At 39.1% G+C, this 27,164-nt stretch overlaps 1 protein-coding gene across 1 annotated transcript in view; it reads right to left on the bottom strand.

Annotated features, from left to right (window-relative positions):
* Nucleotides 1-27,164, bottom strand: part of ELL2 (elongation factor for RNA polymerase II 2) — a 75,108-nt gene that overhangs the window by 17,701 nt on the left and 30,243 nt on the right. Inside the window, exons 3-5 of the mRNA XM_027970525.2 lie at nt 12,958-13,079; nt 7,855-8,018; nt 961-1,220 (exon numbers count right to left, since the gene is read on the bottom strand). Coding sequence (XP_027826326.1) covers nt 961-1,220; nt 7,855-8,018; nt 12,958-13,079 — 546 coding nt within the window. The remainder of the gene's footprint in view (nt 1-960; nt 1,221-7,854; nt 8,019-12,957; nt 13,080-27,164) is intronic.

Genomic DNA, 27,164 nt, shown 5'->3' on the forward strand with positions numbered 1-27,164 from the left:
CTTAATAAGATCATTGAGATTGCTCAAGATATCTTGAGGACTGGTTAACCCAGAACTGAAGATTATGATTTTACTCTTTCATGATATTTAGTATCATGACATGAATATAAGAGAAAATAGATGAAAAATAGACTAAAAAAGTGTTATTCCTTGAATAATAGATGGAAACCTGAGGGTGTATTTTATTTTTTAAAGATGAAATTTAAGAACTTTGAAAATGTTACTGCTTTAGAAAAAAAGAAAGCAGATGTGATTTACAGTGGATTTGAATGCTAACCAACATTTATGACCCAAAGTCATTCTGAAAAATACAGGAAGTTACAGCCTGAAGAACTGTTGACTTTAACAAAAGTAATGACCTACATTTATATGTAAGCTTGTTATTTTATGGTAACTGATTGGAGCTAATACTTAACACATTCATATCCTTTAATGAAGATAGGTGACTGATTTCAGCATATCCAATGGTAGAAAAAGGCCGAGTATTACATACAGAAAGAGCGTGCAGGGTAAGACATTCACAATTATTTAGTAAGTAAAAATATTCTAGCTTATACCAACCAAAGACCAATAAAATACACTTATAACTTCATCTATATAAACCAGTAAAAAGTATGGCAATAGTTTAGTACATTCAGTACTAAAAGCAGAAAGCAAAAACTTAATTTTTTTTAATGGAATTTCAAGCAAAATTTGTTTAATCCAAATGAAGATAATGACTTGAAACTTTTTTTCAATCATTCAGAAGCCTCTAACTTATAAAACCTAGTGTAGCTGTCCACATTTCAGTTAGTTTTTCATTAAATGTTTAAACCAAGATGAATTTAAGCTAATGTTCATATACCATTGATCAAAACGATCCTGAAATTTCTCTAACTCAATAATAATGATAACAAGCCTTCTTAAATGAACTCCCGAACAAGACAGTGGGCAGACGGAACTCTCTCCAGCTCTCCTCACCTGCTGCAGAACTGCTCCAAGGGAGTTCTTGTCTTTCTGATTGACACCGTCTTTCTGCAGTCGGGCCAGCAGCTCAGGCTTCTTATAGGCCTTCAGTGCCAGCAAGTGAATCACCCTGTCCCGATACGGCCGCTGAGAGACACTGTTGCTGCCGTGTGTCTTGCGAATCGTATTTGCAGGGTTCATGGGGGTTGACCTTTTCCTTTCAGGCACTGTATCTGAAACAGCTTGAGGAGCTTTCCGAATTTGCACTCTTTTCCCTAAAGTCCAGCAGAAACGACATTGTTAACACACTTGCAGGCAGTAACATCATGAGCATCTCAATTTCCATGACTCTGATTTAGGCATCTTTTCATTTCTGGAAGGAATAAAGACCTCATATTTCAGCTTTTGTTTTACAGAAAGATATGCAAACTGAAAGCATTCTGAGTAAACGGCCTAAAATATAGATTTGGAATTTTCTGATAGACTCATTTATTGGAATAGATAAAACTTATAGAAGCATTTTGGCCACTTAGCTACACAGCAACACACTGGACATTTTAAGGCTGTAGGCATTTGATGTTAGGTGGAAATAATTTCCATGCTCACCTGTGCTACTTACGGAACTTAAACCTACACATTGTATGTCGTTTCTTTGACAGGCATGAATACAACGAACATGCTAAATGTGGAAAATATGTTTGTCTCACTAACGACATACTCTCAGCTGAGCTCAGTCATTAGCTTAATTTCAGATTAAGAAGCCACGAAGAGAAGAGGCAGTCATAATTTGGGGTCAACCTTCACCAGGGTATTCACGAGTCATACTGCTTTTGAACAGAGCACAACAAACTCTGAGTCAAAAAACAAACAAAACCAACCAACCAACAACACAGTCTCAGCAGGCCAGACAATCGGATCCCTTCTCTGTGGTGCTGAGACGAGCCAGGTGAGTTAGAGGAGCGGAGCGGTAAGGGGAGGCCCTCACCCCAGTTCTGCACAGGCCAGTGCCATGCACACAATCAACCCACTGTTTGCTTAAACTTGACAGTGACAAGTGTTTGGCAAGCGGCTGCTTCTAGAAAATACTGTGGGCTATGTGGATTCTCCGTGTGGGTGAAGCCATCAGGACATGGTTGGTCCCTGACAACACCTGGTGACCATTCCTTGCAGAAGAAACAGAAATGAGAATGAACCTGGGCTGACCCTCACTTTATGATTTCTGAGGTGAAATCTCAGAGTTCATTACAAAAGCCTCCAACTCTATGCCCTTGGGTTAAAGAGAAGGAAGAACCGGTAATGTCAGCCAGTGTGGAGCAACTGCACTGGGGACAGTCCTAGCAATTAGAAACTATGGAGAAGCAGGAGCGGTCTCTTCTGTGTGACCTTGGGTGAAAGCAGCGTTGTGGCACAGGAACTTTACTGAAAAGCAGTCCTGTTCCTGCTGGGTCCTCAAGGCCTGGCCAGAGGGGCTGTTTATTTGATATAATCCTACCTAAAGGAAAAAGAATGATCTCACTGGCTCTTACATTTCTTTACAATCTGGACATAACCAATTGTAAATATCAGATCAAAATACTGACCAACAAAGGAACCCACATTAAAGGGTCACTGCCCAGGGATAAGAGAAGCTATTAAATTAAGGTACAATTAGGGTTCTGGAGGTGGATTTAGACCTGGTTTCTGTATTTTTCTTCAGAGATAGTTAGATCAGTGTCAGATGTGCAGGGAACTAACATTTTATCTTGCACCAATTACGGGATGAGGGTGGGGCACTGTGCTAAGAACTTTACATATATAATATAGTCTCACAGTTAACTTGATGAGGTAGGCATCGGTCCCATTTCACAGATGAGAAAAGGAGAGTTTCAGTGGGATAATCTCAAAGAGTAAAGTGCTCATTTAGTATTTGCAAGTTTCTGTGATTAATACCCAAGGTTTCCTACTTGTGCTTCTTTTATTGGAAAAGTTTTACGAACAAATGCCCAGTGTCTATTCTTGACTCATGTTGGGCTGGCCAGCTTCCTGTAAACAAAGCTATGGCTGCTTTATCAATCAGATTTTGATGGCTCACAAGGTGAACTGATCAGCAGAGTATCAAAGTGAATGATAGCAAGAGAACAAGCTGATGGCAGAATCAAGGTGGCTTGTCCTGTGTTTTCCCACATTACCAGGCTGCCCAAGTTTGAAGACACCTTGAAATTTCTAATATGGCAACTGCAAACTTTCCAACTCACCACTTCTCAGTTGCAACAGTGTTAGCAAATAGCACTATTCCTTGAAATTTTAATAGGAATTTGTGGAAAGAAAGAATAAAGGTCACGAAAGTTTAGGAAATGATATAAATTCCACACTCCCCTCCCCCTTGAAACCTGCTTAACTTCCACTTCCCCAAACCAAGCTGACTGTGGATCCCTTTCCCACACTCTCTGGGGAGGGGGAGGGGCAGAGGCAGAGGATGGTTTTTAGCTAACTCACACTACCATGACTGGTGATTTAGAATGAATTCAGGCCAGCAAAGAAGGTAAATAAAATTAAAACCAAAAACAGGACTATCACTGTGTTGCAGGCTGCCCGACTCTTCTGTAGGTCTGACCAACCTCTGGTCCCCAGTCTCAGGAGAGCCCCCAAGGTCTCCTGAGTTTACCCCACCCTCCCTGACGTGGCTCCCCAGAGGGCAGCCAAATAAGGCAGGCTCACTCTGACCTTAACAGGGGTCTAAGTATGATGTCTGGCAAGAAATTAGGATCTGGTTAGGGACACGACTGCCTTGGAGTCTCAGCTGGGATGGAATGCTTGACTATCATCAGTCTGTGAGTCTCCTGCCCGCAGAAACTCACTTCACCTTTACCTCATTGAAACAGCCAGTCGCAGGGTAACCCATTTCTTTCAAATGATGAAAGAAGAATGGAGCCACACTGGGCCACGGGGTTTGACACAGAAGTCACTGGCTCCCCGCCTCCCCATCAATTTTTGCCAGTTCAACCAGGAAGGAGTCCTTTGATTTAAGGGAAGACAGGCTACAGACGAAGAAAACATCAGTACTGTATGTAAGCAGTTACAGAATTGAGATGCCAAAGTTAAAAAAGAAAAAAAAATAAAGTAAAATAGAGCAGGAAAATGTCAGGTTCAAAGTGGGCAGAAGAAAGGCTTTATTTTTATTTTCTTACATTTGCCTCAGAAAAGTCCTTTTAATAAAGCCCGTGGGAGAACCTAATTCTCTTCCCAGACCCAACTGCTAATCAGTTCCCTGGGCTCCTTATATAAACAGCAGCAGCAGGTCCGACAGAGTTGGGTAATCTGGGACTAAATCTGAACTGTTTTGTTTCCTAACAAGGAGTCCACTTCCAGCTTCTCCATTTAATACGCTGGTGATAGGACTTATCCCTTTAATGACTCTGAGTAAACAATCTGAAAGGAAGGTGTTAAAGCAGACCATGGGACAGCAGCTATCTTCTGCAGTTGTTTTTCTTTTCTGTGGAACCTAACCAGAAACCCTGGCAACACTGACCTGAGGCTTTAATAAAAACACTGGCAGGACCTCGACAGTGGTGTGACACTGTCATGGTTAAATACATAATCTACTGCAGTGGAAACCATTTCCACTACTTAGCATTTGGGATCACTTCTTCAAAAGGTTTACTATTAAAACATACATAAACCTCAGTTACAGAATGCTGGAACGACAAAGGACCTTAGATGCTAACTTAAGTTCAAAACCCTTTATTTAGTATCTGAGAAAATTAAGGTCTCCATGTTAAATGATTGTGTCCAAAGTCACTCAAATAGGTACTAACATCAAAAACAAGGAGGATGGGGGCAGAAGTTGGAAAGACTGGAAAAAGGATCTTAGAAATTACACTGGTTGGCTTATTTAATATACCTAAATAACTAGCATACTTAAAAATTTATGATTCAGTAAATTTCCAGAATTTAGATAGGAGTCAGTGAGCAGACATAAGATCCCGGTAAACTAGAGGTGATAAGTGTTTTGTTTTAAACAAAGGGGATGGATCATAACACAACAGTGCTGATCACTGATATAAATGGCATGACTACAACTGGACATATTACTGACAAAATGATAACCATATTTTCTAGGTTAACGCTTCTCCTGTTCCTTTCCAGGCAAATAGGCTTGTCTTTTTTCTCTGCAGCCCACTGGAGGGTCGTAGAAGCTCACGTTCCTGGTTGCCTAGGCCAGCTGAACCCTAGGTACTCAGCCTTCCTTCCCTGAAGCTGGGCTTGTGTCCTAATTCAACTGTCAGAGGCCTGGCATGATGCCATCACAACCCACAGTGACGCCAGCGTTATTTCTATTTGTCTTCTACCCGGCTGACACTATTAAAAGAAACCTTGTTCTACAGGGGCTTCTAAGCTGGCAGAGGTCAACTTCTGTTATCATCTCTTAAGACAAATTCAATTATGAACTAAAGAGGTACCTCCTATTGTCTTATGAAAAAACCCGCAACTTGTTAATGAGGCCAAACTCCTGGTTTTTTCTATTTGCTGATACCAACAGCTTCATATGTGAAATGGAGAGGCAATGATTACCCACCTCATAGGGTGATTGTGAACTTTAGATGACTAACTACGTGTACAGTGCTAACCAGTCCCTTGTGCATCAGAAGCACTCGTTAAGTGCTGAGTAATGTTAGTACCGAAGGGTGACGGACAAGCATTTTAAAGAGCGCAGTGAGTCGGTTCTGAGATACTGGAAAAAGCAGGAGGATACTAATTGAGCTGCCTGGAAGGAAAGACACATGGTAAGGGCCTGGTACTGACAGGATTAAAAGAAAAAGAAGAAAACACGCCATAATAAAGAAGAGTTAAAAAAAAAATAAAAAACAAATACAGTATAGCCAAGCTGGAGTCTTTTGCTCTACTGTACACAAAACTGATCAGTCCTTTTTTTTTTTTTTTTTTTGATCAGTCTTTTCTTAAGGGTAGCGTGTGCAGTTTTGAGTTCTGAGGTGCAGAACTGGAGGCAGTCCAGAGGAGAGCAATAAGAATAATTAAAGGGTTGGGATGCGGGCCATATTAAGAGAAGTTAAAAGGAGCTGGGGCTATTTGACCTAGAGAGTAAAAGGCTGAGGAGGTTAATGACAAGACTGAAGGCCAGGGAGCACTGAGCTGTGGCGGTGTAGCCCAGGGCGCCGAGGAGAAGGCTAAGAGCACTGGGCTGCCAGCGATGGCCGCCGGGGGAGCGCATGTGGCCTCATCTTCACAGGGCAGAGATGTAAGCCGGTTCAGAAGTTTAGATCACCTCAAATTCTATGTGGTCACTCTAAAAAATGTATATACATTATTGGTAGTGCCAGTAAGAAACCCTGCAAGTTTCAAAAGTCCCATCCATTAGGGCAACTAGGTCTGTGTGATTCTGGGTGTTGAAAAGTCTGTTGTGTAAGCTGTGAATGAACTGTACCGACCCTACAAAACAAACAAAAACACATGAACACAGGGTACACCCAAGGATCTTTCCCTGGAAAAGTACAGTGATCACTGCCAATTTTCAAGCGTTAGAGTAAATCAAGGTGGAGGTTTTCGACTGGTTATACTGGGAAGAAAAAATAACCATTTCGATGGCTTGAGTCTTCTATCCCTTTGTCAAACATACCAGTTTACCTCACGTTTTATAAACTGGTAGTGTTGGACAGAGTTAGAAAACACTCTCAGAGCAACAGAGACAGTAAATTCATAGCTTGCACTTAAATTTAAGTGCAGATCTTGTACATTTTAGAAACAATTTGAGATTTAGCTTACTAAAGTCAATTAGGTTACTTGTAAGAAGAAAGACAAGGAGGTTGGAAGTTGTTACCTTATCAGGTAGGAAAGAGAAGATGAAAAATCTCATTGCTTGTAACTTACTGGGCAGGGAACTGGGCCCCGTGGGTACAGATACCTGGGGAAGCCATGAATTGTTGTTAAACCAAACTAAATGTATCTAAGCTAAGGACCAAGTCCCAGGAGCACTGGCTCCATTCCAAAGAAATACTTATTAAGGATACTAGTGGAGCTTCTCAAAGCTGAATGCATTATAACTGGGGCAGCAATGGGCAAATACAGAAGTAGAATTATACCAAACTGTAGAAAGATGTTGATTAAGGGATTTGGTTATTCAAGAGACTTTTTGTGAGCATTTATGTTTTCAAACTAACATCCTTTCATCATTTACTATCCAGTGACTTGTGTTATTAAACTAGCCATGGCCTTGTAGAACTTATCCTCACTCTGGGTAATTCTATTACTACTGTTAATAGGCTCATAAAGGAAAGACTCATCTGGCTGGTCTGGTCTTCCCTTTGATCTGAGGGATACTTGAGTGAGCTAATGATAAAAATGAAGGGAGTGGGGCAGTCTCTTAATTAATGAAGAGATGAGGACTCATAATTGAGATGATATCACAATTGAGGTACCAAAGAAGCATTATACTAACTAATGCTTGGCTATAAACACATTTTATACTTTTGTAATAAAAATCCCTTGTGCAAAGATCCTTTGACTCTAGTAGAAAACTCATAAGTTCTACTAATAGAATTTACTATAAAAAAAATAACCACACAAGTGCAAAATAAGAACCATACTGTCCACCACTGAAATTACATCATCCAGTGACAAACACAGCAGTCCCACTATCACAATCTTACATAATAAAGTAACTTGACCAGATCCCCAGTATTGTAAAGTAATAATAAATGGCCAATAGAAGATTTGGGATTTATAAAAGAAGTAAAACTTCCATCTATTCCATCAGCAGTATGAAGAGGACAAATGACTTTTGACCATGTTTTTCAAAACATTCTCAGTACTAATTTCTGTGTTTTCACTAAGTTAATATTACCAATATTTACCTATAGTGATCTTGAATTATTCCAATCGATCAGCAAGAAGGAGAAATATATCTATACCAACCTACATATGGTCCACCGGGTTTGATAACTTTTGTGCTTCGGTTGCGGGATTCCTCCTCTGCCTGGGTCATTCTTTCTCGTGTCATCTGATACGAGTCATTTGTTGCACACACTGTAATTTTATCTTGTATAAATCCCAGGCAATTGAGCTGGGAGGCTCCAGAGCTGTCAGGTAAGATGGTGGCTTGTTAGAGATGTCCCACATTTTGCACAATAAAGGCAAGCAGGAATTGTATAATCCTACAATCAGCAGCTTTAATAATAACTTTAAAATTCAAAATAACTAATATTAATCATTTTAAAATGTAAAGCTTATTTTAAAACTTTTAAGTTTCTTTTCTTCATTTCATATCACGTATTTTTTTTTTTTTTCTGGATAGAGTGGGTGAAATGAACTCTCAGAGACTAAATCTATGAAATTTTTGGGGAAAAAAATGAAACCAAACAGTATTTGGAGTGAAGTTCAGGGTCCTAATGGGCACTGAAGTTCTACTTTCATTTTTAAAAGAATTATCTACTACTGATGTGAGAAATGTTAAAAGCTTACTTTTAATGGAACCATAATGTGTACGCTTTAGCACTGACTAGCTGAAACAGATCCACCATAATAATTCCTTTTATTTTTAATAAGATTAATTTTAGGCAAAAATACTGACAAATATCATAGTTTGTTACTATTTACCAAAATACCCTAAACATTTGTAACTTTATATTTACATTTATTTTTTACATTGTTAAATGTCTATAAGATAATCTGTTGGGATAGCATATATGAAAAAAATACTAGACAAGAGATTTTTGCAGAAGTATTTAAAAAAAAAGAAACCTTTTGGTTAAACAATCACAGATACTAATGCTGGCCAGGAAGACAGTTCTGTATTCAAAGTATCATGCTGTATTAGGGGATCATGGTAACAGTTATGCTAGTATTTTACGAAGAAATTACTATTGCCTTAGACTAGAATGTAGAAGTAATGAAAATGTCACTGTAGCCCTGATATTCTATTTCTAAACTTAACTGGAAGTAGCTTTGTTATGATGCTACAAAGTAAGGATTGACAAAATTTTTGTAAATTGCTAATAACTGTGTAAATTCTATTTTTAAAAAATCAGTTCATTCACCTCATGAATATTTATTGGACAGAGACTGCACGCTAGGCAGTGTGTGAGGTACACAGGCTGTGACAAAGACTGACAGAAGTGGTCCCTCCTTGGAGGAGCTCTCTAATGAGTGACAAGGATGAACACACTGGGAATTATGATTCAGAGTGACAAATGACAGGGGGCAGGGACCTGCAGGAAGGTACTTCACGTGGACTAGGGCACAGGCAAAGGCTTCCTAGAGGAAGTGGTGCCCAAGGTGATCTAGAGGGATGACTAGAGAGAGGTGGAGGACAGAGCATTCTGGAGGGATAACCAACGTGTGCCACCTCTCCTGGGGGAGCTAGGAGCAGGTTTTCAGTTTGACCAGAGAGGTCACAAGGATAATTAATGAGACGAGACTGAAAAAGGTGCAAGAAGTACATGACACAGGGCTTTGGAGGTCACAGTATGGATTTTGGACTTTATCCCAAGAATAAAAGAGACTGAAAACGAGAGAGAAAACATCTCATTTATACTGTAGAAAAGTCGATCAGGATAAGAACAGATTGAAAGGAAGGGGGCACTCTTGTGAAAGCTAGAGACCAGTCAGGAGGCTACTGACGGATTACAGCCAAGAAGTGATGGCTTGAGCCAGGGTAAGGGCAGTGTGAATGCAGAACAGTAAATAGATTTCAGAGACCGGGAGGAAGCAGCATTGACGGGATCTGGTCAGTGACTAGCCATGGGCGGGGCGGGTGGAGCGGGGGTGTTCAAGAGTGTGTCCAGGCTACTGGGGGTTACTGGAATACTACGGCTGGGAGAGAGAGAAAATGAGTTCAGTGCTCGACATGGTGATTTTGAAGAAGTAAGGAGCAGTCTCAGGAGGGAATGGACAGTGAATAACACTAATATTTAAAATAAGCAATAGGAAGATGAAAAGAAGACCACGAGAGACTGCAAAGGTACAGCCAGAGAGGTGGAGGGGCATCAGAAGAGCAGTGTGTCAAGTCATGGGAATAAAAAGCTTGAAGAATCAGGGTGCTCCACAGGGTGAAATGCTGGCAACAAGTTCAGAATAGTCAGTAAGCAGCCGCTGGGTTTATGGGCAAGGAGGTGAAGGCTCGCTTTGGGGAGCATAATCCAGTGGAATATTGGGAACCCAACTAGACTTTGGGCCCAGAAGTGAGTGCAAGGAAGGTGGGTTTGGGTTTTTATTTTCTTTTCTAATGAGGCCAACTTGAGCTGAAAAATCAATGAAAGGAGGGGAAGGAAGTGGGAAGAAGAGGGAGGATGAGTAGGAAGAAGAGATTGCAACAGAGAAAAGACTGCAGTATGAAGCGCTGATGGTAGGAAGCTTGAATTTCAGCATCTCCCCTTATTAATTACTAAGTAATGTCCATAGTGAGAATAAGCTCAACCTATTGCCAGTCATGATGAAATGACAGTTTACATCATCCAAGGTTAAGAAACAGATGTTTACAGGAAAACAGAATACGGCTGTCAGCACTGCGGGCAAGAAGACATTCCCCACATGCTCTGCTCGTCCCTTCTGAACTCAGTTGCCTTAAAGTTGAAATACTGTGACATGTGTTCAGATGTTCCTATAGTCGTTCTCTAGCCAAGCTTGCTGTTTTCTACACTTGAATATGCATTGCTTATAGAGCTGTGTTATATATTTTCACTAGGACTCTGAATGGGTAGAGTTAAGAAATTTTTAAAAGGTAATTTTTGACTGAGAGTTCTTGCATCTTACATATAAGAAAAGTGAGGCCCAAGGAGATTTTAAACGAAAGGTAAGAAAGAGACTAGTTAATATGGATTCTTGAACAGCTATTTGTGCAGTCAGCCAACCCTTTCAAGACTGGGAAATGGTGTAAGAGAACTGCCCTTGAAGAACTTGCACAGCTGTAGAGACAAGGTACACGGAAAACCAAAATCAAATTGAACAGAGAAAGTGCTGCCAGATTATACAGAGGCATTCTTGCCAGGTTGTGAACTGAAAGTTTGAGCGCTTCTGTTTTTATAATGGCAAATTTCAATGTACATTCTTACCACACTTGGATCATACTAATGGAGTTGTGACAGTTTTCTCATAGTAATGGTTTCTTTTCTGTTTGGCCCATCATGGATACTTTTGTAAAGTGACCTTAAATCCTTCTCCAAACAAACAAGGTAGAAATAAACACACAGGGTATTTATGAGGTTAGGGAGAAACCATATTACCTATGATGACAGGCCTGGTTTTGAAGAGGGAATTAAGTTCCTTAGTAAAATCCTAATTTTGGACAGAGTTCAATTTGATGTTGAAATGTTCTCTAGAAAAAAATAATTCACTGAAGACAAGCATTATAGGTGATGGCACAATTAGAAATTGGTGTGCCCTGTGGTCTGTAAAGAACGCCGGGGTGGGAGTTAGGAGAACTCAGTTCTCATTCAGTCCAGTCACTAACTAACCAGCTATGTAACATGGATAAGTCACCTGTGAAGTGACGGGGTGGAAGTACAGTCACCAAGGACCCTTTTACTTGGGGATGTTATAATCTAACACAACGCTGTCCTGCAGACCTTTCTGCAATTTCAAATGTTCTGTATATTTGCTGTCCACCACGAGAGCCATTAGCCATGTGGTTATTTAGCCTGTAATATGTGGTTAGTATGAGTGAAGGACTAACTTTTACTTCACTTTTGTCATCTGAAATGTAAACAGCCACATGTAGCCGGTGGCTACCACAGTAAACAGTGTAGAAAAGTCTATATAACCTGGAACACATGCAACTTATACCAAAAAGTGTAAGTTTGGGGGAAGGCAATTTTTAGAAAGCAAAATTAACATATACTCATGGAAAACGGCAGGTTAAGATAAAGCAAAAAGTTATTTAGTCGCCTTAAATGGGAGGAGAAACTCAGAGTGCTTTCAGTGCGGTGTCTTTTTTGTATCTCTGCCTCCTGAGCTCACTGGGAACACAGCTCTCTCCCCCACACAGTGAGCGCTCATGGCTTCAAGTGCTAAGGGAAGATACAGGGAGGGACAGCCCTGGGGAACTTTGGGCCAATGTCAGTGTTTCTTGCCGGGCTGGGGGCTCTAAGGCCTTGTCTTTATCCATAGCAGAACAAACTCCCCCTACTCAAGGGGCCCATTCTTTAGTCAGAAACAACCACAGCAAAGAAGAGTGAAACAAGCAGCTTATTGTTCACAGAGGACCTAAGCAGATAAGAGTTCCACGGGCACCCTGGGCTATGGGTGTGTGTTCTTGTCTTCCTCCCTCCATTTTCCCCTTAAAATCAGAAGGGACCGCTCTCCTGGGGTTAATTTCTAGTTTCCATTCTGCTGCAGAATAAAGATTTCTAAAAATCTATCTTCCAACACGCCTTGCCCAGGGAAGGAGGAAGGGCATATATAAGACATGTGCATTTTCCTCCTTTATCCATGAGCGTGAGTCTTGACGTCACTACCACAGTGGTCTCTAACCTTCGTGGCACCGGGGACCAGTTCCGTGAAAGACAGTTTTCCCACAGATCAGCAGTGGGGGTTGGGAGTGGGGGTGGGAATGGCTTTGTGATGATTCAAGCACATTACATTTATTGTGCATTTTATTTCTAATCTAATGCCACTGGCTGATCTGACCAGAGGTACCCGGTCGTGGCCTGGAGGTGGGGGACCCCTGTAACAATAAAGTACTCTTACATATATTCAGTGATTAAGAGCTTAAAAACCCCTGAAACTTGTCTTTAATTAAAGTAAAATAAACCATCTTCTATAGGTAAAAAATCTATACTTTAAAAATTCCTCGAGGGCAAGAATCTTAAATTTTTTGTGATTGCATCCCACAGTGACAAATATAATTTCTAGCACATAGTATGTGCTCACTATTTCTCAAATAAATAAGTGAGCTCTGCAATTCAAGCCAATAAATATTTAAGGAATGACTATTATGTGTTTTATTCTTTAATTTAAGAAAAAAAAAAAAAAACCCTCAAAGAAAAATTACTTTCCCTTCAGCATACCTTGAAACACACTTACCTGGAGAAAGTCTGCTGGATGCAGTCAAAGCTGCCCTGAGGGTTGTCTTTACCCACATTTGACAAATAGAAGTTAAAGGTGTGCACTTCGTTGAGGGGATCATTTTTAGGGATTTTGACAAGCTAAAAGGGGGGACAAAGAGAGAAAGACCTCAAATTATAAACGTGCTATAGAATGATCTGATGACTGACTTTACTGTTTCTCAAATGACATTCATTTTTTACCCAAACCCTCTTGAGCACTTACACTCATACCATTTAAATTACTGAATCATTCAAGGAATCTGACAAGCATGTCTATAACTTACCACACTCTGATTTCAATTTTCTGCTCTAAAGTGTCAGTAATTATGCCGGCTCAGTAATTAGTCTATAAGAGGAACCCTCTTCTTTTCAAAGTAGAAATTGCTTACATCTCACATGGAAGAGTTATCAGTGAACTTGCTGAAAAGCTCTTCCTCTTCTGAGACACACAGGTTCTGCTTGTGGCTTCATGACCCCCTGCTAAATAGCTTCTAGATATTCAGATGGTCTCTGAGACAGAGTCTGTATCCCAATCCTTTCCTGTCTTATTACATACACATTTCATTTTAATTCTTACTTCTTAGAGTACTACTTTTGAAGAGTAACTAGCAGCATAAGGTGAATACCGTAATTACATTCACAGCACGACACAGGTGGGTGTTTCTCCCTCTTCCTCCTCCTCCTCGTGTCAGCAGCCCACAGAGGTGACTCTGCAGGCCCCCAGGGCCGAGCCCTAGGCAACACTATGGAACAGGAGGATGTCTTCCATGCTCTTGGCTCAAGGCTTGGCTCCTTTCCTAGCTGAGCGGCCCCAGAAGCAAAGGGACAGGATTGTTCTTGATTACTGAGGCCCTGTACCAGGCGTGTTTTCCTGGCACATAGTGGGGGCTTAATAAATACCTGTGAATACATGAACTGGAGATTTCTGTCTTTCAACTGTACCACTCTTCCCAGCTCCCAAGACCTTTCTTCCCTTGGGTATACAGGGGCCACCATGGTGTTAGGTGGTGATAAAGAATGGGTTTTGTTGGAAAGAATGTAAAATCCTGCTCTCCAGCCTCCAAATATGTACGCTTGGCAATTTAGTAGACAAGCAAGGAGGGAGAAAGTGTTTTCTAATTCTCTTTCTTCTCCCCCAAATCTTTCCTTTCCATCAAGGGAAGAGTAAGACTCAGAGCTAACTGGCTGCTATGTGTATGTCCTCCTTAAGGTCTAGGACAGCAGCAGGTGGACAGGGAATGAAGGTATGAATGCTTGAATGACATCCCTTCCTCAGCCATGACTCACTTAACCTCCACTCACCTTCCCCCTCAACCCTTCCTGCAGATCTGGAGAACCTGCTTGGGGAGATTTTCCACAGCAGTGGCCAACTGATTTTCAGGCCAGGTTCTGGCTTCAGTTTAGGCCTAAGGTCTTCCTTCTTACAGGGTTCAGGTCTGGGACTGCATAAGTACTTTACCCATCAGAGTATGGAAAACTGTTCCTTTTGGGAGATTCTAAACTGCATTTTTAAAAAGCAGAATCATACAGTTTTTTTCTATTTTGCAGAAGTGATTAGAGTTTGTACTCAAATTCTATAAATGTTCAGTATTCTTTCACTGAAAACTTTTAATTACTGGAGCCCTTAAGTTCAGACATCTACTAAACACAACATGGCTTTTCCTATCATCTTAACTGTGATTATTAAGTAACATTTATACTTCTTAAGGTGAAAAATTATCCTCCTATACATTTTTTTTTCATTTTTAAGCACACATATACACAGAAAGTCTTTGTGTAAACTTGAAGGGTTTAATAACAGAAATACCTTGAATGAATTAATTGCTGTGCACACCACTCAAAGCATTAAGGTCTGGCCTGATGGTGGACATAGAAAGCTTTCTTATTCTTTAAAAGAATATCAAATAGGAAAAAAAAAAAAAGCTATAGTCATTTAAAAAATAGGACAATGAACAGGATAGGAAAGAATCAGGTTAAAAAGAAACAAAGTTGAAAAAATACACAACCTACGCTATGAACCCATTAAAGTGTTTGGAAGCTTGTCAGCCTCAGGGCTCAGGAGAGCAGTTTTCGCCAGGGGGCAGTTTCGCCCCCTCCAGGTGACACGGTGTGGGAGGTTGCTGCTGGCATCTCTTGGATGCCAGGGACATTGCCCAACACGTCACAGTGCTCGGGACAGCCCCCACAACAATGAATCACGCAGTCTCTAATACGTTAGTAAGGCTGACACTGAGAAGTTATGGATCAGAGATGGAGGTAGGTTAGTCTCTTAGAAGAGAAGAGAACTCTGACTTCATTGCTTTTGATAATGAAGAACTAGAGGGGAAAATGGTATCTTTAAAGAAATCAAAGCACCCATTAAAGCAAAAAAAAAAAAAAGGAGGTTGTATCATGGAGAGTGACAGCAGACTTCTTAAAGCTCCCTGCTGCCTGCTGCCCCACCCTGTGGTGTGTACGGGAGCAGGGTGCACTCGGGGGCAGGGGCAGGTGTCAGGACAGATCACGTTTCTGAGGGGCATCCTGGGTGCATATCATGGTATTTTTCTCCAGCTGAGGAGCTGGGGTGGAGTTGGAGGTTAAGGAATGATGAGTTGCCACAGAGTTTCCACAACTGAATTTCTATATCACTTTTCCTTGGTGGTTTTCAGAGCAGGAGCAATGCAGATGGTACGTGCGTGCTAAGTGGTTCAGTTGTGTCCAACTCTGTGTGACCCCATGAACTGTAGTCCGCCAGGCTCCTCTGTCCATGAATCCACTGGAGGGGGTTGCTGTGCTCTTCTCCAAAGGCATGGCAAGATGGTACAATCTGATCTAATCTCAGGCTTTCTTATAAAATATCTGAGAGCAAGATGTCAACCATGCAATTTTCTTATCTTTAAAATTTCAGAAGTCTACACTGTACAGTCTGTAGATTTAGTATATCTTATTTCCTGAAGGAGATTGTACAAATCAGATATACATTTTATGTGCATCAATATCTGGATGTATTAGGAATGAAATCTATGTACAAAGAGTACTTATTTTATACTGGTAAATGTACTTATTTATTTAATGATAAGAGTACTTACTTTATACTGGTAAATGTGCCTAACAGTTTGGCTTCTTGGGCAAAGGCTCAATGGAAAGACAGGTTGTGTATGGCAACTAGAGCAGGCAGGAGGGGTGACAGAGGGGGGTGCATCAGAACTAAGCTCTGGGGGCCTCAGAGTGGACCAGAACCCGTGGGACTGCTAAGGGCCACAGCTAAAATGGGACCGGAGTCCTTGTCTGATCCAGGGCCATTTCAGAGACTAGACTTCAGAGGAACTTGGGGATACTCATTACTTCTCTCTCTAATATACAGGAACCTACTCCATAGCTTATCTAGATAGTGAAGTAGGAGTCTGTCTTTTCTTCCAGAATGATTATGAAGCATTTTCTTATAAACTGGACTTTGGGTTATGGACTATGACTAGGAGGAGATGAAAATGACTGTTATTGTTGGGCCTAGGATCGGCTTTTGAAGACAGGGCTAATCACCATGGGAAAAGAAATTCCAAGGTCTGATTTAGAAACAATTTTGGAAGAGTATCCCTTTGTAGGAACTTCTCAATTTTAATTATATTATTTTGAGCTTTTCCTACAAGTCAGTGGGAATACTTTTAGAACTTTAGGGACCCATGGTCTACTTGAAATTTTTAGCTAATGCCTTAAGAGTGAAATGTTATTTTAAAAGTATCAAAGACTATGATTCCAAGCAGTTTCTTATTCATAATGAAGAATATAAAAATATACTACCATGATCTGGGCAAGTTGAAAAGTAGATTTTAATTTTCATTCCAAATATGAGAGGCTGAAAATCAAAGGCTTAGGACCACAATCCACAACCCTCCTCCCAAACTCCAGGCTGTCTTTGATAAAAAGCTATGAAGACAAAGTTTCAGGAAACTTTCAGACATTTATAATTAACATAAACACTGTATACCAAGATGTATAAGTCAAAGCTTCTAATTACTCTTGAGACACAAGTTCAGGCATGTGGCACTGGAACACTGTCTGAAAGGTCATTTCAACATCGAGTCACAGACCTCCGTTTTACAAAAGGATATAAGGGCAGAAGCGCAGTATGTGTACTGCTGCAAATTTCTCATACGGGCATGCTAGTCTCTGCTTAAAAGCCACTGGCACTTTTGCTGCAGAGGTTTCTTCACTGGACTGGACTGAGGTACACACTAGATTAAAAATAGAACCAGCAAGGTGTTTTTTCCCCCCATTTATTTAATATAGACGCTTTGTTCTGTTGTGGGTATTACAAATTATTTAGGTTTACATAAGCTTTTATTTGGCAGCAATTCTCTAACTTTTATCAGCCTTTTCTACTAAGGTAACTGCAAATGCTCAGTGAGATGTTCATGACCCAGCAATACCACTGCTTATGACAACTCTCGGTCCTTAAAGCGACCTGCTGGCAGGGCCTTGGAGATGATTTAGTTGAATGGCTTCGGATTTGGAGCAGAGAGAAGCTAAGTGACTTGCTCAAGGTTACATCTCTATTTAAAATTGTAACCCTTGCACTCCTGACCTCCTGACCCTGGCCCCATGTTTGTCTAAAGTACTTAGTACCTGTACTACTTAATTTTGCTCATTGTCTTTCTCCCTTGGCTAGGCCTTCTAATCCTTAGATGGCCATGGGCTTTTGTCTGGTTTGTTCGAGGTATTGCCAGCATCTTGAATAGTATGTAGCAAAAAGCAGTCACTCCATATGTATTTGCTAGATAATGGTGAATAAAGCCTCAGCCACAGCGAGAACTGAAGTGTCTGCTTTCTTTCCACCAATATTATAAAGCGTGTTGAAATTTCCTTATATGAAAAAGGTTCTATCCTCAAATAAATTTGGGAAATGCCAGCTTAAATAAAATCATTTATTTTAAACTAGGTCCTTTCACTCTGAATAGCAATTTCCCAGTTTTTATGGCCTCAGAACCCACTTCCCTCCATTCCTATAATATCTTAGGAGGTCAGCTTGTCTCTTAATACTATTGGACTAAAATATCTATTATTTTACTATATATAAACTATATATCTTAGTTTGGATACAAAAAATGCTACAAACATTTAAACATTAGGATTCTCTGTTGTTCTCAAATCCTTTCCTAACTCTTAATGATTCTGTAATTTCCTAATAAGCTGGAAAATTCAGTTTAGCTAGAGAAATGTATTTGCATGGTACTGGTAAGGTTCCAGAGTTTAGGGGCAGAATAAACCTAGAATCAGAACAGAAAATAGAAACCTCAACCTGAAAGCCACAAAGTCCTATTTTTCAAACTAGAGCTGCAGTTATAACTTTAGGCCTAACATTATGGGTTTAGGGAAGAAAAAAAAGCTTCTCAGATCAGTCCAGATGTAGAAACCAATGCTGAGGTGGGGGTGGGGGAGTAGGGAGGGGATCTTTCACTGGCAGTAGAAAAAGTTTAGGTATTACAGAAATCAGTAAGAGATGAATGTTCCCACTGACAAGGAATGACAGGGAGTGGAGTGGAGTGGATCCCACACTTATAAACAACTGAAACTTCCACATGATAGAGGCTTTATTGAGAGTAGTACAAAATGCTAAATTTATCCGCACAAAGGGAAATGTTGGCAGTTATTTAAAAAACTCAGGCCATATACCAATTAATAATTCAGGACAAAGTAAGTCCATTTATTTCCTTGCATTCTTCCTCTGTAGCAAGATGTATAGTATTAAAGAAAAAGTAAAAGTGGACTAGCCTTTTCTATTCTTCTTCATAGAGTTCCTTAAATCCCGTATTAGGACTTCAACAAATCTCGTTGGAAGGGTACAGTAGGTCAGTACTAAGTTTCTTAGTTCTGTTACTTCCATAGGATACAGTCTTTAAATAGGAAAACCATTCCTTTGAAATTACATTCTCACCCCTAATATATTCTTTTACATTTATGGCTGTTTTGGGGGAAAACATCATTGATGACAACATATCAAAAATTAATTTCAATTGGTTACAAGTAAGCAATACCATCTACAAAAGTAAAGTGTTAATTTTTGATAGTCAAATACACCCAAGTTGCTGTATCACTAAAACTGAAAAAAACTACCTTGAGTAATTTTTGGTTCTCTTAATAAGGTTTCTCTTTAATATGAAGCCAGCCTTCTAAATGTTGGTCTATCCAGTAAGATGATACTGACTGATTTGTTCATTTATTTCACTTATTCCACAAATATTAACTGACAGCCTACTGTGTCAGGCACTACTCTAGGTTTTTGTGACACATTAATGAATAAAACCACAATGATCCCTGCCATTGGGCACTTATGTACAGAAATTCAGAAGAGATAATGATGACTTTGACCAGGAGATGGGGAGAAGTAGAGGGATTCAAGATATAATTTGTAGGTAGAGATGGCAGAATTCCTAGAGATGCTGTGAGGAATGAAAGAAATATCAAGGTTGATGCCAAGGCATTTTCCCCTGGAAGAATGGAGTTGTTTGAGAGAGTGTGTGTGTGTACACACATATACATATATAAATACATGTGTATATATATACTCATATGTATGTGTATATATTTATGTTTGTGTATTTATTCTTGGATATGATAATGAGTACCTTAATGTAAATCTGCTAAGCACATGAAAATACAGTTGACCAATGCTGGTTTCACCAGCTAAAAAGGGGCTTCAAAATGGGTTTTGTTATGACTCATTTTGTAGCTTCATGGCCAAAAATTATTGAGAAGGGCCCAGGTGGTTGGGGGTAGTTGGTTGGTAGCTGGGTATTTCCAGGAAAAAGGGGGAAGGTCAGTTAGTGGCAGGGGTAAGATGCAAATAGCAGATACTAGAGAACCAGGGAAAAGTATACAGACCATGGAGTGTGAGGAACAGAAAATCTGCATTTAAAAATGACTGCCAAATGGAGCTAAATGCCAAAGTAGCTTTCAGAAGAAAAGTGGCAGAGCCACCAAGAGAATCTGAGCAGTTTGTTCAAATTTCATAGCTGGGCTAATCCATATTGTCTCTTTGGTGGCAAAAACTAAAACTTTGTGTTCAGTTTCATAAATCTTATCCTAAAATTGCTTTTCATTTTATTAACCATTCCCTTCTGAAATTTAAATATATTCCACAACATCAATGCTTCTATAGAAAAGAATTCTCATCCTATTCCCAAGTCTGCCCACCCTGTCACATAATCTATCTCCTAGTTAAGAAACTACTAGTCATCTATTTTACTGAGGTTACTGGCATCCTGGGGAGTCAACTTTGGCTCTTCGTTCCCCCATACCACTGCACACCCCTCAGCATCCAGACACAAGGCCTACTGCCTTTACTCCCCAAATTCTCTCTCAAATGTATGTTCTCGTGCCCTTCCTCTGTTTGGGCTCAATATCACCTGCTTGGACATCTTGTGATCTGGCCTGCACTTTTTGTCTTCTCTTGATCCCATCCTCTAATCATTCAGCTGCCAAAATCAGTTTCATAAAATGCCAGTATGACTATGTCAATCCCAAGCATCATAATTTCTGTATGGTTCCTACTACTGATCTGTTGTGGAAGTAAGCTCCTGAACAGGAAGGACATTTGTGGTTCCTTTCCAACAGACCTGGGCCTCACTCTCCACCTTGTACTTGACGTCCCCATTTCTGTCTTGACCTGTGCTCACTTATCCTTTATCTAACCCTCAGTTCAGGAGCCTTTCCTTCCCCAGTGGAACAGGTTCCCTTTTCTGTCCCCACAGCCCCTTGGGCTCGCCTCTCCTGCTGCCCTCACTGTACTGCGTGCTGAGCATTTCTTCATATGTCTTCCTTCCTATTAGACCAAGAGTTTTGGCGGGGGCAAGGACCATGGTCTTACTTTCACATATACTGGAACATAATAGATACTAAATAAATATTTGTTGGATCCATCTGAAGAAACTTAGAACTACATTAAATGTACTCTGAAGAAGACTTTTGCCAGGAATATTAAAAAATTAGATCTATATCTGAAATAGATCGCTTAAAAGAGTCAGTGGAAACCCAGAGCAGGCAAAAATAAATAGCAAAATGAAAGGAAGAAACAAACAAACAAACAGCAAACAGCAGGCACTGTGTGGTACAAACGTCAGGATGAAGAAGTTTCCTTGTGCTATGTTTAGCCCCAAGCCTAGGTCAAGTGGATGCCTGAGTTTGTAGAACTTAAATTTATAATATACATTTTTCTTTAAAAAAAAAAAAATTATCTTCATCTTTATTAAAATATTCACATGATACTCTGGCCTTATCAAATTCCATTTGAAAATATGATCTAGCATCTTTAAGACCACTTTGCATTTTAAAGGACTTAGGGAAACCACACTAAATAATTCTTAAACTTAGCAATTCTCCTGGTCAAGTAGGAAGCAGAATTTTTTAAATTCTGTTTTTTGTTTTTTTTTTAATGGCTTGTTTCTCAGAAACAAAGCCCAAACCTAATTTCTACAAGGAAAAACAATCTTTGATATGAATGTCAGTTTCCAAATTCATTGCTAATCTTCTCTCCTTGTTCTCCTGAAGTCTTGAAGAAAGCTTTCTGTAATATGCCAGGAGGCACTGCTGGTAAAATGTGGGTGGAATAGAAGCCATGTATGGCAGTCAGCAATGGTTGTGTAAACCCGGGGGGAGACGGGGACTTGGCAGATGTGAACACTCAAGAGTAAAACAAGTTGCTGAAAGTGGCCCAGGCTCTAGATTTTGCAAAACACATGGTTTTTCGAGCTCACTCAATGTTGCCGTGAAAACTTATCAGTTCAATAACATAAACAGTATTTAAGTCTAAAAAATATTTCCATAGATTTAAAAAGAAATTCAATTCTTAATTTTCTATTTTTCAACATCAACATATTTAAAAACAAATTAAAGCTACAGAATACTTTCTTCAAAATAAATCTCGTGGGGAAACCCACCATGTACTAGAGCCACTCTGGTTGAGGAAAGGGCAATGAGGGACTGGGACTGCTGAGGCAGCCACGCTGGTAACATCACAGAACCCAGGCAGGCTCTGGGGATCAAGGCCACAAATCCAGGCTCTGTGCTAAGGGAAGAGAAACAGCAACAAGATGTGCAATAGTCGGGGGATATTTTATTAATTACACTTCAGTCACATCTTAAATGACAGTTACAAAAGACTGTGTACAAATATGATCTCTTATGTGCCATTTCTTGATGGGAATTAGCAGCAAATATAAGGATATCAAAGGTAGAAATAGTGTCCTTCTGCCTTATTCCCTTTCCTTTTTAGAATGCTTTCTTTACTATTGGGTCTCTTTGTATTTCCAGTGCTAAGATGGATAAAATCCAATGGTTTGAGAAGAGGCAACCTGAGCACTTCTCCTTTACACACAGATGACAAGGGAACGGGGTGAGCAGATCACATCTGGTATGCTGGGTTACATATGCCAGGATCTGGAGCAACCATGCTGTTTCCAGCGTGGCCCTGGAATCTACCAGCTGTGTTACCTTGGGCAAGCAACTTAACCTCATTAATTCTCAGTTTCCTCTGGGTAATGATACTACTCACCTTGTAAGATTCTTGGGAGTTTAAAGAGATAACTCATCTAAAGGGCTTGCTACAATGTCCAACACACAGCATATGCCCCAGAGTGGTTGCTCTGATGACATAAAGACAGTATTGGAGAGCTCCCACTCTGATTTCAGCCTGTTTGATTCATGTGCACCCATGTCTCCCTCAGCAACAGTGATGTGTTTGATTTTTAAAGTAATTATAAAATGGTAATGGACTGATAACAGGCACCCTGTGGATAATCACAAGTTGATAATACTTATTCTGAATTCTTGGTATTTGCAAAAGTAAGGGGCTAGAAACCTTCAAGGTCAAAATTCAAGTGTTAACTTAAATAAAAGCCAAAGAAGCTATCTGCAAAAACAAACAAACCAAAAGACTAGCAATATATCTAATTGTTCCAAACTCAACATACATAGAGATAAGGTACAAGAATGAATCAGCCACAACAGGTGTCCGTGAAAGGCTGAAAAATTACAAACGCCTGCAATTACTCTAGAAGGGTATTCTAGAATGGTAGCAAACACTGCTTCCGGAGTGCCCTATCCATTAAAAAGTAAAAATGCTGCCTTCAGAACCCCAGATAATAGCTACAGTGCACTGAAGAAACAAAACATAATTAAGAGTTCTCATGAGAATCACAACTTCATGATTTTAAAGCATTCAGTCTTCATAAATGCAAATCGTATTTTAAAGTTTGTGGGGTTTTTTTTTTTTTGGTGTGTCAAAACTATATAGGTAGTCTTGAAAAATGAATAAAATTTATTTTAATTTTTTAAAGGTCTCCTACTAAACATCTACCTTGAAAATATATTCCTAAGGTAGAGTCCGTTTCATAAAATTTATTTCTATTCAGTTTTCATAAATCAAATTCACTTGCTAAAATTTCCTTCAAGCCTTCAAGAAGTAAAACTATTTCTGATTTTGCATGTATAAAGCTACTGACATGCACAGTGCATCAAGAACTAAATTAGAAACTGCAATTCTGATTTCTAAGAGACTTGGCAGGTCATATAAATAAGAGGGCCTGTCAAGTCTCTTAGATTGATTGATTTATTATTATAAGAAACACAGGACTAAGATGATTCATTTCTAAGGATGGTATGCCTGGGCCATTGGTAAAGCCATCAAAACTAGCCCTTCAAATAGAGAAAGATATGTTGGCAAAGAAAGAGCTAAGATATTTTACATATGGATAACCAAGGTAATTACTGTATTTTAATAATTCATATCATAAAACTGTTGATTATATTCTGGATAGTTATTTGATTCTGCTAGGAGGCAGACAACACAGGTCCCTCTAGAATAAATAAATTATATGAGGTAGCAAAACATTTTATCCTCTTGACAATAATTCATTGCATTGCCCCTTAAAAAAGATAACCATATCAGTAGACTTCAGGAGACATTTGGCTTCTTATGACTCAATTGCCTTATACATTTTTGGAAAAAAAAATGTATATATATATATACACACACATATATATTTTACAGAATCTGAAATTGTAAAGTTTAAGACTTTATCCAAAATTAATCATGGATTCACAATTATCTTTTTTATTTTTTAAATTCTCAAAGGAAGGAACAGAACACTATCTTCCTGAAAAAGTAAAACAAAACACCAAGCATCCCTGGGAGGAACTTTTCTTCACTGCCAAATACAAAACATTTAAACAGCTGTGGACATATGTCAGCATCATCCTGTTGTTTGGTGGAAATGGAACACCTCAAGTTCTGCTCCTCCTTCCAAATCAGTGAAAACTGATTTTAATGAATTACCAATACAAACAGATTAAGAGAAAACTAAAAAGGCATTCTGGTTATTATTAAGGAAGAATTTCTTAGTGTTGATTAGTAGAGTACTACTACATTCATAAATATGGCTATATCTTATATTCTTACTCTTAAAATAAGATAACTTACTGAGTGATTATTAGACACTGTAAACTTTTTAAGTTCTATAAAAGATTGCCCCTTTTCTATGGCTGCTTAGTTAAGTACTAACCCTTCAACACTGTGGGCCCAATTTAGCTATCTTTAATAGGTTCTCTATTGCATTCTGAGCTTTAGTGCCTGAAGTTCCCTAGGAATCTTATCTTTTGAAATTCAGCTGACTACTGCTTTTCATCCCCATAATCTATTCTTTCTAGACTGGAGCCACTGCCAGGACTCTTCACAACACCACTGTTCCAAAATGCCTGCTCTTAATTCAGAAAGGAGAGTGGCCTCCGTCCCATGTTCTTGATAACACCAGCCACTCCGCCTTTACCTTCCTTTCCCTGGGGAGAAAGATCACAGAAGGGAGAAAACTTTCTTTCTCAACTGATAGATGACAAAGCAACTCATGAAGTAGTTGACTAGAAAGATATTTAGCTGGTGTCTAGGTATAGATAACTTCAAAACATGTTTTCTCTTTTCCTTGTTAACATTTTTTTAAACCTTGAATATTTAGGCTTTCTCCTGAATACTCCTTTCTCCTTGAATATTCAGGCTTTCTTCCTGACACATTTAAGCTCAGCATCTCTAAACATTTGTTTTATGCTTATAGAAAAATTAGGAAACATAGATAAACACATCTATCTCATTAGAAAAGCAATTAGTAAAGCAATGACATTTTGGTGTACAGCATTTCAAATTTTTTGTAGGTTTATATTTGCATTTGTGTACTGATTTTTAAACCTTCCCAGGTGGCTGAGCAGTAAAGAATCTGCCTGCCAATGCAGGAGAGGCAGGAGATGCGGGTTTGATCCCTGCGTCAGGAAGATCCCCTGGAGAAGGGAATGGCAACCCACTCCGGATTCTTGCCAGGAGAATCCCATGGACAGAGGAGCCTGGCGGGCTATAGTCCAGGGGGTAACAAAGAGTTGGATACAACTGAGCACACATATAGCACATTTATTGTTAAAACTAGTATAATGATATATATGACATCTTATTATTAATTAGGAAGAAGAAATGACAACTTCAAAAGCTTCTAACCTAAATCTATGGACAGACAGTCTTGCCATTTATCAGTTATATATTCTCTTATACCCATCAGGAAAGTATTACAGCTCTTTAGATAGAATAACATGACTACATTTAACCTTTAACCTTTGCTACTTTATCATTTTTTCTTGCCACTGTTAAGATCATTTTTATATTGAAATTCCTAATTGTTAGTGCTTAGAGAGGCTAGTGATTTTTAAAAATTGTATTTATCACTTAGTGGGCATTTTCCATGTGCCAAAAACTTTGCTAAGTGTGAACATTATAAGACTTTGACCTACGTGTTTTGACTTTAGTTTGGAGACAGGGCTAAAGAAATGGTTTAACAATAAGAATTTCAAAATCTACACTCATATACATACATAACTTTTTTTGCTCCTATCTAAAACATATCTCTCCTCTGAGCAACTAGACACTATCTCTCCAACTACTTAAGGGCATTGCTCCAGCAAGTCTTCCTCTTTTGTGTATCAACTTTTGCTTTCTATTGGGTGAGGGCCATCAGTTTAGAAATGTTCCGCTATTTCTCCCATTTTAAAAGAAACTTCTCTTCATTCCACTCTACTACGTTTAAGCCAGTGGCTTTTAAACAGTTATTTCTGAACTGACCATGTTACTACAGGAAATCCTGTATAAGTTTTTATAGTTTTTCACTTGGTTTATCTGCAGATGCAAATTTGTTCCCTCTTATCTATTATCCATAGCTTTTAATTAAAAATAGTTAATTTTCTTTTCCATTATATTAATGAGCATTCTCCAAAATATATTAAATTCTAGAGATGAGAGTGGCCATGTGTATTTTATTGATGTTGTTCAGTAACTGGCTATTAGCTTGATAGTTTTCATCATGTTAAGAGAGAATTCTTCTATTCCCACTTAAAGTTTTAATCTAGATTTAATATTGAATTCTTATCAAATGCCACCTTGGCATCTACTAAAATATGTTCTGGTTTTTCTCTTTTAATCCATGCAGATGACAGATTATAAATATACAAAGATATGTATTTACATTACTATATTTAAAGTTAATGATAATGAGAACTTTATGTAACATTTGTTTCTACACAATCAATACAGCTTGAGAGTTATGAAGCCTGACAACACAGTAAACCCTGTGGATTCCCTGCCCAACATAAGAGAACATTAGCAATAACAGATCTACCCACATGCTCCCCTCCTATCCCTCCTGCCTGCCTTTCTGTACCAGAGGTAACAACTATTCTAACTTTTGTGATTACCATTCCTTTATTGTTTTTAATAATTTAATCACGTGTACCTACACAATACAGTTTGATTTTTCCTGTTATTAAACTTTACACAAATGGTGGCATACCATATGTAGACTTCTGCCCACTTAAGAGTTTTCACTGCCATACTGCACAGAGCTCTAAGTCACTGCTTTTTACTTGTGTACTCTTTGATAATCAATATGCCACAGTTTATCTCTATTAGCCTGTCATTGTTCTTAACAAGTGTGAAAAAAATTTGGCAAAAGGAACGTCAAATTTCATAAATGTTAAGAATTAAAAGTATCAACACTCGTAAAGTGTTCATAACTAAACCAGTTTACCTAACAATCGAAAAAAGTAACTCTTTTAATAGACCTTAATAACAGAATTTCACCTATTAATACATCTTTTTTTTCTTCTCACTACTGGACTGTCAAG

This window comes from Ovis aries, chromosome 5 (genome assembly GCF_016772045.2).
Source record: "Ovis aries strain OAR_USU_Benz2616 breed Rambouillet chromosome 5, ARS-UI_Ramb_v3.0, whole genome shotgun sequence".
Classification (NCBI taxonomy): domain Eukaryota; kingdom Metazoa; phylum Chordata; class Mammalia; order Artiodactyla; family Bovidae; genus Ovis; species Ovis aries.